This window comes from Suillus paluster, assembly GCF_016628075.1.
Source record: "Suillus paluster strain FC165 chromosome Unknown EDB91scaffold_20, whole genome shotgun sequence".
Lineage (NCBI taxonomy): Eukaryota > Fungi > Basidiomycota > Agaricomycetes > Boletales > Suillaceae > Suillus > Suillus paluster.
The window spans coordinates 551,553-563,208 of record NW_024537580.1 but is presented as its reverse complement, the minus strand read 5'-3'; the positions used below and the strand labels follow the sequence as shown (position 1 = coordinate 563,208).

Sequence of the window (11,656 nt, the reverse complement as noted above, 5' to 3'; positions counted from 1 at the left end):
CAAGAATTGGGGGAGATGAAGAAGACAACTGCAAAGGAGATGAGAATATAACAGAGGATGAAGAAGAGGATGAAGAAGAATTTATAGAGGAGAACAGGAGTTTAAGTAGAGTGGGGAAGTGGTGTTGAGGGTGGCACCAGTTCTTTTTAGGGGGGTGCATGGACTAGGGGTCTCATGGGCAACAAGGACAAAGAGAAGTGTCCCACGGTCGATTCCAAGACTTAGTCAGAGAGGGTTGACAGATTCAGGGAGAACACTGTATCATAGACATTATCATAGGACACTACAACACAAAGCCACATTATCCCATCTCAGTGGTTGCAGGCAGTTTTATTGCATCCTCTTCCAGCTCATCAGGACATGATATCACTGGCACAAGAAGTTTTGGATACCATATTATGGACATACCACACGAAGAAGCTGAAGCTTGACAACAGTAAGTTGCCCTGCACCATCAGAAGTTGCTCCAATTTGATGTCCTTGTGAAGGTTATTTCCCAGAGTATAAAATGCTGATGTTGCGACTGGTAAGTACCAAGCTTAAATACAAACTTTGCTAATGAATCAACAGCTCTGTGATAACCTGTTCACCTTTCATACAGAGCTCAAAAAAATTGTGATATTTATTGTGAAGCAATTATACGGTATATTCTCAAAGGGCAACTCAATGCACAAGGAGCGTGTCTGTGAAGCAGCAGCTAAGCTCCTGAAGACCAGTGAATATCTTCAGCTCCCTGACTCTTCTGAGGTCAGTGACAACTAGGGAACTGCACAGGTACGGGTATGGGTCCAGTGTTAGTGTACCTGTACCCATACCCATACCTGTGATGTGGGTTGGGTGACCATTACCACATTTGGTAATAGCTGTTATCCAGAAGTCATTACTAACTCATTTAAATCCATCTCAAGTTCAAGGTTTGTATGTACTGGCATGGGGTCTGGGCAAGTTGATGGAGAAGCAGGCTCAGTGCTGGTGACATTGTACTAATACAGGTATGTTTTGATTTATATCTTTGTACTACTTGTTTTCAATTTCTCACACTTGTCTGCATTGTCTGCATTTGTCTGGGCTTGCCTGGACTCGTCTTCACTCATATTGGCTTGCTTTCATTCATCTAGACTTGCCTGCACTCATTTTCACTCTCCTTGACTCATCTGCATTCACCTGGGCTTTCCTGCACTCATTTGGACTTGTCTGCATTTGTCTGGGCTTGCCTGCACTCATTTGGACTCATCTGCATTTGTCTGGGCTTGCCTACACTTCTGCTTGTTTGTGCTTGGCACTGCTAGCTTTTGCTTGCATGTCCCTGCTTGTTTGTGCCCACCACCACTCATTTTTGGTTGTCCCTGCTTGTTTGCACATACCACTGCTCATTTTTGCTTGTATGTACTTGGCACCACTGGTTTCTGCATGCCTGCACTTGTCTTCACCTGCCCCTGTGCATTTTCGCTTGGTGCCGCATTTGTTTCCTGCCCTTGTCTGCATCTGCCACCACTCATTTTTGCTTGTATGCACTTGGTGCCACTTGTTTTTGTTTGCATGCACTGGTTTGCACCTGCCAAATGTTACATTCACATAGGTTGATGTTCACTGTGCACATTTGTGCAACTTAAAGGTGTGTATTTCACTTGTTTGCATATGTTTTACATTCTTGCTGATTCATATATGTTCACATTTGTAGCAGTGACTTTTGACATTGATGCGTGATGTTTGTGCTTGTCCATGCATGTTCATGTTTGTAGAGATTTGTAGTATTTTTTTTTTTTTAAATTGTTTTGTACCTGATTGAAATGTTATTTGTATGCAGTACCCTGGTACCCGCAGGTAAACCCCTGGCAGGTGCAGGTACAGGTCCGAGATGACAATATCTGCAGTCATACCCATGGGTTTACCTGTGCAGTTCCCTAGTGACAACCTTGTGGTGTGCAACATTCATTATTGATGTTCTCAGGGAAAATATACCAATTTTGTGTCACAAGTCCTCAAGGAAGCCTGCCTCAGTTTTTACTATGGCAATGGTAAAAAAAGTGCTCAAACTAACTGATGAATTTCAACATGAAATTCCTGTCAATGGCCTTATTCTGGTGGCCACAGTCATAGGCTTTGGTTTTATTAATTTTTATATTCATTGCTGATCAATGCTTAACAGACGAAGGGTGTTCTCTCCAGCTTCCATGACAGTGATACTGACAAGGTGCCTGACCTTACTGCTGACACATGCAGGGCTGACTTCAATGCACTACAAAAGTCTATCAACAAGTTGATGGTCATTCCTGAGTGTTGTGTGGAGCTTGAAGAGATGCTGAGGGAATGGGCTGAGGAGGGGATGATAGGTGGACTTTGCAATGACTCGGACAGTGCAGTGGGCAGCAAGGATATCAATATCATCATTTAGTAGATTTTTTGAGCCATCACAATGTTGTTTGCACAGCATGTTTGATCTGTCTACAATAATATAGTCTGCCTGCAATGTCAAGTTTGTCTACATTTAGGGATCTGCATGGGTAAACCCCTGGGTACCAGAGCCCATACCCACACCCATACCCGGCAAAAACCCGTACCTGTGCTGATGGGTATGGGCTTTTGGCAGGTATGATGAGTTTGGACCTGTACCCACACCCATGTGGGGTTTACCCGCAGTGTGGGTACAACAAGTGCAGCGGAGAGAAATCGATCTACTACACAGTTGGGTCTTTGCTGCCTACTGCCTCACTTGAGAGCAAGCACGTTCGACCCTTAAGGGGATTGCTACTGGGGAGTACTAGTCTCTGTCTAAACGACCCTAATCAACCCTACCGCAAGTAGGATGAGGATCCGCAAAAATGCGGAACAAGCAGAACCCGAGTGGAATGGAACTGAATGAAGTGGAACTCAACTGGATACAATGTGGAACGTAAGGAGTCGTCGGAACTTGCAGGTCAAGTCGAAGGAAGTATATCACAAGGTTAGATTGATAGTGGGCATAAGTCAAAGCGGTCCTCTAGTAAGGTGAAGGGAAAGTGGGAAGGTAAAAGATGGGATTCAATAAAAAACACCCAAGCCCTGAGTACCACTACTTAGAGGGAATATTATTTTCGGGGGACACTGAGATACAGGTAGTAAGTTCTCAGGAAGCGGAAGTGAAGGCAGGCAGTGCACAAGGGCGCAATACTCCGGAATAGGGGTCTGTGCCATAAGGGCATGTGTCAGTTTGATCCGGATAACGTTAGGAACAGCAGGAAGAGGGATATAGTGTACCAATGGACCTGGAAGGATGGGGACAGGACATGCGAAGGTTGTCCAACAATGTGCGGGAATTTCGGATAGTGCAGGCGGGTTCTGAAGGATGCGTGGGAATGCGGAACCCATTGGACGATGCGCGGGAAATACGGAACATGCGGAATATGTGGAACTGATGTGAGACGATGCAGAAAGGACGGGGTTTTACACCTACAGTGGGAGAATTCCCTACAGCGGGTAACACATACAAATGAAGATGGGACAACCAAAAATGAGTGGCGGTAGGTGCACAATGAAAATACTAGTAAGTAATGTACATACAAACATAGGTTAAAAAAATATACCTATATTGCTGGGAACGAGTGGTGACATGCATGGACATGCACAAAGTTGTGAGCAAGTGTGAGAGTGCGAGATGGTGCAGGTAAGGTGTGAGAGGGTGCAATGTTGAACCTGTCAGCGAGCTTCTCGATCCACTTAATCTCCTCAGCTGACATGTGATGGCAGTATGTCAGGAATAGCACAAATGAGCGGCAGCATGCGAAAATAAGTACAGACAAGCAAAAGTGAGTGGCGGCATGTAGAAACAAGTAAAAACATGCAGACAAGTGCAGAGGAATCAAACCTATTGCACAACTTGAAGACACCAAATACAGACAAGCACAGCCTGAGACATGTCAAGATGAGCATAGATGTGTGGTTGAATGTCAAATGAGTGTGAATGGTAGCATTGAAAACATGTGAAAACATTTGTAAGTAATGAACATACATATAAGATCATCAAATACACACCTATATACTGTGGCAGACAAGTGTTGGGAAATGAATGTGTATAAATGTGTATAAATGAGCACCAGCAGGTGAAAATGAACATGTGCAGCCAGGCGTCACAGAGACAAGCATGAAACAAGCAAAGACAAGTGAGAACAGCACAAATGAGCAGGAACAAGTGGACACATGCAGGGACATGCAGTGACAAGTGAGAATGAGGTGCAAACAAGTGGGGACAAGTGGAGACATGCAAGGACTGTCATATCCCATACCTCCATACCCGGAATTCCAGATCTCCCCTACTAAAGTCTGGTTCTCTGTCCTATTGTCCGGCCAGTGCTCTGCCTTCATCTCTGTACTCACAATTATCTCCTTTTAGAATACCGCTCTCCAGCTACCAGTTATGTCTTTCTGCTTTGCTTACTGATCCATCTGTTTGTACTTCATTTCCAACTTCACTGCTTTGATCTGTTATACACTTACTAATGAACTTTCCACATGCTTCGGGCATAGCTTTTACCTTGCTGACTGATTTACCTATATGATACCTACAGTATATAAACTCCTGTAATACTCCAGTACTCCTCAGTTCAAATATCATCTTAGTTCTGCTCATTCCTGCTTCTCTGGACTTGAGTCTGATCTCTTGTCCACCTCCGAGTCTTAGGGTTAATCCTTAGGACTATATCTCTGGCTCTACCTTAGGGTAGTCTAACTCTGTTCCACTTCTACTCTGGACTTGTCCACAGTAGCCTTACTCTGTTTGTTCCTAGCCTTCTGGAGTTCTGCTGAACTCCCCCTGCATCTGACCTCTGGACTTACCCGGACTTCCATTGGACTTCCCCTCTGCCTCTCTGAAATTAAGGGCACATACTCGGGTAAGGGGTGCAGCACACGAGCTGAAGCCAAAGCCCTTTGAGTTACCTTTCCCTTGAGCACGACCTTAACAGACAGTATATGTACCTTGTTTTAGTGAGTGTTTGTGATTCTAGAATTGTTGTTTGATGTACAAACTAAAACACCAAAATAATTACCATTTTGGAAGGTACAGGTACACCACGGGTACAGGTTAGAGCACGGTGTGGGGAATTCACCCACTGTAGGCATAAAACCCCGTTCTTTGCGCATTGTCCGATGGGTTCTGCATTCCCATGCATCCTTCGGAATGTGCCCGCACTATCTGATGTGTTCCGCATTCCCATGCATCATTGGACGACCTTCACATGTCCTGTCCCCATCCTTCCAGGTCCATTGGTATGCTGTATCTCTCTTCCCATTGCTTCTAATGTTATCCGGATCATACTGACACATGCCCTTATGGCATGGACCCCTATTGCAGAGTATTGCACCCATGTGCACTGTCTGCCTTCACTTCCACTTCCTGAGAAGTTTACTACCTGTACCTCAGTGTTCCTTGAAAATAATGTTCCCTATAAGTGGTGGTACTCAGGGCTTGGGTGTTTTTTTGGGATTGAATCCTATCTTTTACCTTCCCAATTTCCCTTCACCTTACTAGAGGACCACTTTGACTTATGCCCACTATCAATCTAACCTTGTGATATACTTCCTTCAACTTGATCTGCAAGTTCCGACGACTCCGTACATTCTGCATTGTATCCAGTTGAGTTCCGCTTCATTCCATTCCATTCCGCTTGAGTTCCATTTGAGTTCCACTTGAGTTCCACTTGTTCCACTTGAGTTCCACTTATTCCGCTTGAGTTCCGCTTGTTCCGCATTTTTGCGGATCCTCATCCTACCTGCAGTAGGGTTGATTAGGGTCATTTACACAGAGACTAGTACTCCCCAGTAGCAATCCCCTTCAGGGTCAAACATGCTTGTTCTCAAGCGAGGCAGCAGGCAGCAAAGACCCAACTGAGTAGTAGATCAATTTCTTGCTGCTGCACTTGTTGTACCCACAACAGGTCTCAAAATCTTAACCCATACCCATACCCGAGTAGTACCCGTACCCGTGACCCGCGCAGTGTGGGTACAACAAGTGCAGCAGCAAGAAATCAACCTACTACAAAGTTGGGTCTTTGCTACCTGCTGCCTCACTTGAGAACAAGTGTGTTCGACCCTAAAGGGGATTGCTACTGGGGAGTACTAGTCTCTGTCTAAACAACCCTAATCAACCCTACTGCACATAGGATGAGGATCTGCAAAAATGCGGAACAAGTGGAATGAAACAGAACAAAGCAGAACTCAAACAGATAAAATGTGGAACGTACAGATTCGTCGGAACTTGCGGATCAAGTTGAAGGAAGTATATCACAAGGTTAGATTGATAGTGAGCATAAGTCAAAGCGGTCCTCTAGTAAGGTGAAGGAAAAGTTGGAGAAAAGTCGGAAGGTAAAAGATGGGAGGAAGTAATTCAAGTCCATCAAAAGGTAAAAAACTAAGATCCCATCTATTGCTATCTATATAGGAAGGGGTTCCGAAAAGCACTATGCTACAACCAGGCGAGGCTGTGAGATAAGGAACCGGTTCAGAGTAGCAGAAAGATCCGTATCAGTATTGTAACACATGTGAAATGAGATAGCAACATGTCAGCAACACAAGGAACATAGCGAGTACTCACCAGTGAGGATGGAAGGACAGGGACAGGACAGAGGAGGACGTTCTGAAGGCTAAAGGGATATGATACGTTGTAGGGAGTATCCCTATGCTAGGCTCGTATCTGCCACTTTTCTGATGCATCAGGCGTCCATCTGACATCCATCCGACACCTATCCATTCATCCGATACACATCCGCTTTTCAGATGACATGCGGATACCTTCAGATCTCCCCCTATAGCTTGCGCATCCGCCGCATCCGTCCTGTCCACGTCCATTCTACCTCATTGGTACATACTCACACGCATTTTCTTGTTACTGACTGAACACAGACATATCCTCTCACACTCCAGTATTTTTCGGATAGCTTATGGCACGGTCTAGACTTGCTACCTATATATCTATGTTCCTTGAAAATACTGTACCCTATAAGCATGGAGGGTTTCGAAAAATACTTACTTCATGTAACTTCCTCCCACTTTTCCTGCACCTTACCAGAAGGTCGCTTTGACTTATACCCATTATCCATCCAACCTTTAATGAACTTCCTTTGACTTTGATTTGCATCCTGTCCAATCCACAAGTGCCATCCGCTCCATCCAACGAATCCATACATTTTGCATCCTATCTGTTTCATCCGCTTTTGTGGATCTTTCATCCTATAGGGTCACTTTAGACAGAGACTAGTATTCCCCAGTAGCAATCCCCTTAAGGGTCGAACACACTTGTTCCCAAGCGAGGCAGCAGGCAGCAAAGACCCAACTGTGTAGTAGATTGACTTCTCTCTGCTGCACTTGTTGTACCTACAGCATGTGATGCGCGGTTGTTCTGCTTGGTTCCACATTGTTCCGCTTAGTTCCGTGTAGTGGGTGAGTCGGATAAGAAGTGGATGGGTAGCAGAACGGTGGCAGAACACACGGAAAGATACTGGTAAGGCTTGGGAAATATACAGGATACGGGCCTACAGTGGGGACATTCCCCACAGCGGGTTACCCATACCCATGCAGATCCCTATCTACATTGTCCAGTGTGTCTACATTGTCCAGTTTGTCTAGTCTGTCCAGTCTGTCAATATTGTGCCTTTGTGTACAGATTGTAAGGCTTTGTGACAGGATTGTAAAGAAAGGACTTAGCTGTGGGATTGTACTGTTTGTACAAATCTGTACAAATCTGTACAAATCTGTACAAGGTTCCCCTAGTTTGCTGATGTATGGTTGAAAAGTCACTATACTATTGGAGCTAGGCAATGGCATGGGTAAACCCCTGGGTATCTCAGGTCATACGTGGGCCACAACCTGTACCCAGGAATATACCCACACCCGCATGGGGGGTATGAGTATCATAGCAGGTATTGCATATGGACACCTGGGGTACTACCTGTTGAGGGTATACCTGCGGGTCTTGCATAGATGTAGTACAGTACAAGCAAAAATTTGACCAATGTATTCTACAACTCAATAGCATCCCACTACCTCACATTGCACCAGACTAGATCTATGATAAAGATGAGCTGTGTGCACCAGTTATCATTGTAATCATACCTAGACAAGTGCAGACACCTGCAGATGAGCACAGGCAAGCCCAGACGCATTCAAGCGAGTGCAGGCAAGCCCAGATGAATGCAGACAAGTCCAGGCAAGTGAAAACAAGTGCAGGTGAGCCCAGACATGTGCAAACAAGTACAGGCAAGCCCAGATGAATGCAAACAAGTACAGGCAAGCCCAGATGAATGCAAACAAGTACAGGCAAGCCAAGACAAATGCAGATGGGTCCAAATGAGTACAGGCAAGTGAAAATGAGTGCAGGCGAGCCCAGACAAATGCAGATGAGTTCAAATGAGTACAGGCAAGTACAAATGAGTCAGGCAAGTCCAGACAAATGCAGACAAGTCAAGGGGAGTGAAAAGAAGATACAGATAAGTTCAAGTGAGTTCAGGCAAGCCCAGACAAATGTAGATGAGTGCAGGAAAGTCCAAACAAGTGCAGGCAGTCCAAATGAGCGCAGGCAAGTCCAGACAAATGCAGACAAATCAAGAAGAGTGAAAAGAAGTGCAGGCAAGTGTGAGAAATTTTAAAAAAAGTAGTACAAAGATATGAATCAAAACACACCTGTATTAGTACAGTGTCACCAGCACTGTTCTCCATCAACTTGCACAGACCTCATGGTACATACAAACCTTGAACTTGAGATGGACAATAAATTTGAATGAGTGAACAACGACTTTCCAGCTTCCTGGGATAACAGCTATTACCGAATTTGGTAACAGTTGCCCATGGTACCAAAACCCGCACCATGGGTATGGGTACAGGTATGGGGAGTGTTGTTACTAACCCATTAAAACAGTTATAACTTAACCCAGTTATAACCAGTTAAGAGGTTAGTTAAATGGATTTGCGATTTTGGGAGGGTTAGTAAGGTTGATGTACTAGGAGTTAATTGGGTTAATTGCACGTCACCAAACTTTTAACTGTTATCATTGATCTCTCTGATTCTCTCTGTGCCAGTCTCCTGGGACTGTATTACCTCTCCAAGCCACTCCGATGGGTAGGGAGAAGTCCTGGTTATGGGATCATTTTCATCAGGGGACTGCAAAGGTTGATAAAGTGCACTGGCAAGCCCACTGTAAATATTGTGTCAATGTGAAGGCTAAAGATCTCACAAATGCTGATCAGCAGGCTGTTGCACACAGAATACTGCAGGCTGTCAGAACTCTCACAATTTTGACACGAGAAGGTGAGTTTTTGCCGATTGATGTGTTACATAAATAATTAATGTATACTGTATAATGGACTCAAACAGCATGCAATAATGTCCCTCATATTGTCAGAAAGGTTGAAATAATGGCAAACCATCTGTTGGGTTATCAATATGTCCCTAGCAATGTCAAGACCAATGCTAAAATATTTAAACGTGGAAAAAAGCGGCAGGCTGATGATGATGATGATTATGAGGGACCTTCCACCAAACCACAACTTGGATCTGCCATAAACAATGTTACAGGGATGGAGGAGAAAGCTATTGTGCCGAAAACTTGGAAGCAGAGGTTCAACGTAATTGCTGCGAAAGTTATTCCATTTGGTCCAAGCAAGCAGGAAGCATTTTCTCAACAATTACTCCATGCATGTATCTCTGCAGGCTGGTCCTTCAATTCCATCACTGATCCTGAAGTTCAAAAGCTCTTTCACAATTATATCCCTGGAGCTATGATTCCAACAAGGCAGGCTTTATCAGGAAAAATCCTTCATGCAGAAGTCACCAGGGTTGAGGGAGAGATTAAAAACACCTTCCATAAAGGTGCTTATTCAGTCCTTTCGGGTGATGGCTGGAGGGATCTAGCAAAAATACATCAGATTGCATTTACCCATACTATTGAACATCGGGTAAGTAACATTCAATCATAGCTAATTACTACTTGGTGCTTACAGTTGGCTTGCAGATATATGTTCTACATATCCATGATACATCAGCGAAAAGAAAGACAGGCCAACTGGTATTCAAACTAATGGAGGAGGAATACAATTATATCAAAGATGTTCTGCTTCTGACCATGATTGGTGTTTGCGGAGATGTTGGTGGAGACAAGAAGCAAGGCCACCTCCTCTTCCTACAAAAATACCCATGGATGCTTGTTACAGACTGCTGGAGTCATCAGGTATGTATCATTTTATTCTTGGAAGAACTGCATCTGATTTTCGATCTTTGTTCTTGACTCAAAGTGTGAAGTCAAGGAAGGCAAATGTATGGCATTAGGCTGTGAGACAAACACGAGAATGACACAAATGATTGAGAAACTACACTAGAATACGTAAACCTTTGTTTGGGCAAAGCCCATGGGCTTTCAACCGAAACATGCCTTTGCGGGGGGCAAGAGTGAGCTGAGAGGGGTGGGTGGGCCCAAGCAGCTCAGAAAAACACAAATGGCATGCATCAGATCAAGGATGTAAGGAGGGACAAATTAATGAGAGTGTGAATATTCATTTCCTAAAGGTCCCAATGTGTGTACCACAACTAATGGACAAGAGACAGGGGGATTATCCCTAGTTTGAGGGCTGCTTCATTTGATTAGCATGAAGGGGAAGGAGAGGGAGTTGGGTGTAAAGTTTACCCTAGTATGCTTTAGTGCCTATCCCAGATGGGTAAATCATCACTGTCTCATGGCACACATCCCTTTCTCTCTGGAGATGAGAAGACAGGGTCTCAATGTTGTCGTGCTGAAGTGGGGGTATAGGGTGGGGGCAGTGTGAGGAGGTGGATTGGAGGCACCAGGGTAAAGGTGGAGTGCTCCTTGCCACTGCTGTGTTCTAGAAAGTCATGTGACTTGCTGGGGCAATGTGAGGATTTTCCAGTGGTGACAACCTGTGTTGTGGTCTTGTAGACTGAATTATACATGGCCCTTGCCCCATCCTACTATGTCAGTCAATGTAGCTTCCAAGACCGGGAGTGGGGAGGGGGTGATTGAAGCATCATAAAACCGGTGATAGATGAAGATGTGGTCACCAGACCCTAGGAGGTGACAATCATTGGGGGTAATGTAGCAATCAAAACTCCAGGTGTCGGGCTGAGCAAATGAAGGTGGAATCCCTACTATTAGGGAGGTGGTTAAGGCCATGACTAAGGCACCTGCAGGAACAGTGTCTTCAACACTGTTGGCATCCCTCAGAGAGTTGATGTCCTCCAAGTTGTCATTAAGCATGACACTATTTCCTCCCACTGTGGTCCCGCCATAGATGCTGCTGCTCCACATGGTGCAGTTGTCATTGGAGGATTGGTAGAAGTAGGACATGGTAGGAGGAAAGGGAATGTAGGAAAGCTTGGAAATACCACTGTTTTAAACCCTACTGAGTTTGCCGTATGTAATGCTAAGCTCAGGGAGGGCTTGCAACTGAAGTCACAGCTAATGTTTGATAGATGAGCCATTAAGCTCCATGTAGACTAATGCTTTCTGGTTTGACTGCCATATGTAAGAACAGTGTTGCCTTCTGATGTCCAAGGTATTTTATATGGTGATGAGCTGCCCCTGGGGAGTGGTGGGTGGGTGCTTTGAAACTGGCAGCTCAGAGAGCTTTCGAGTGACAAGAACTAGAAGCGATGAATGCAAGGCACAGTGGAGAG

At 44.8% G+C, this 11,656-nt stretch overlaps 3 protein-coding genes across 3 annotated transcripts; 2 read left to right on the top strand and 1 right to left on the bottom strand.

Annotated features, from left to right (window-relative positions):
* Window positions 1-360: 360 nt before the first annotated feature.
* On the top strand, window positions 361-976 carry EDB91DRAFT_1081414 (uncharacterized protein; the record flags this gene model as incomplete). Its single annotated transcript, XM_041315374.1, has 5 exons — window positions 361-436; window positions 489-526; window positions 634-747; window positions 775-793; window positions 864-976. 5 exons carry the CDS (start codon window positions 361-363, stop codon window positions 974-976), a joined length of 360 nt encoding a protein of 119 aa, XP_041178229.1.
* An 8,657-nt stretch (window positions 977-9,633) lies between these two features.
* On the top strand, window positions 9,634-10,196 carry EDB91DRAFT_1004983 (uncharacterized protein; the record flags this gene model as incomplete). Its single annotated transcript, XM_041312298.1, has 2 exons — window positions 9,634-9,924; window positions 9,981-10,196. Coding segments are annotated over 2 exons (507 nt in total), but the record flags the coding sequence as incomplete, so codon positions are not given.
* A 545-nt stretch (window positions 10,197-10,741) lies between these two features.
* Window positions 10,742-11,327, bottom strand: EDB91DRAFT_1247606 (uncharacterized protein; the record flags this gene model as incomplete). Its single annotated transcript, XM_041322835.1, has 2 exons — window positions 10,742-10,900; window positions 10,953-11,327. The coding sequence occupies 2 exons, from the start codon at window positions 11,325-11,327 to the stop codon at window positions 10,742-10,744; spliced, it is 534 nt and encodes a 177-aa protein (XP_041178227.1).
* Window positions 11,328-11,656: the final 329 nt, after the last annotated feature.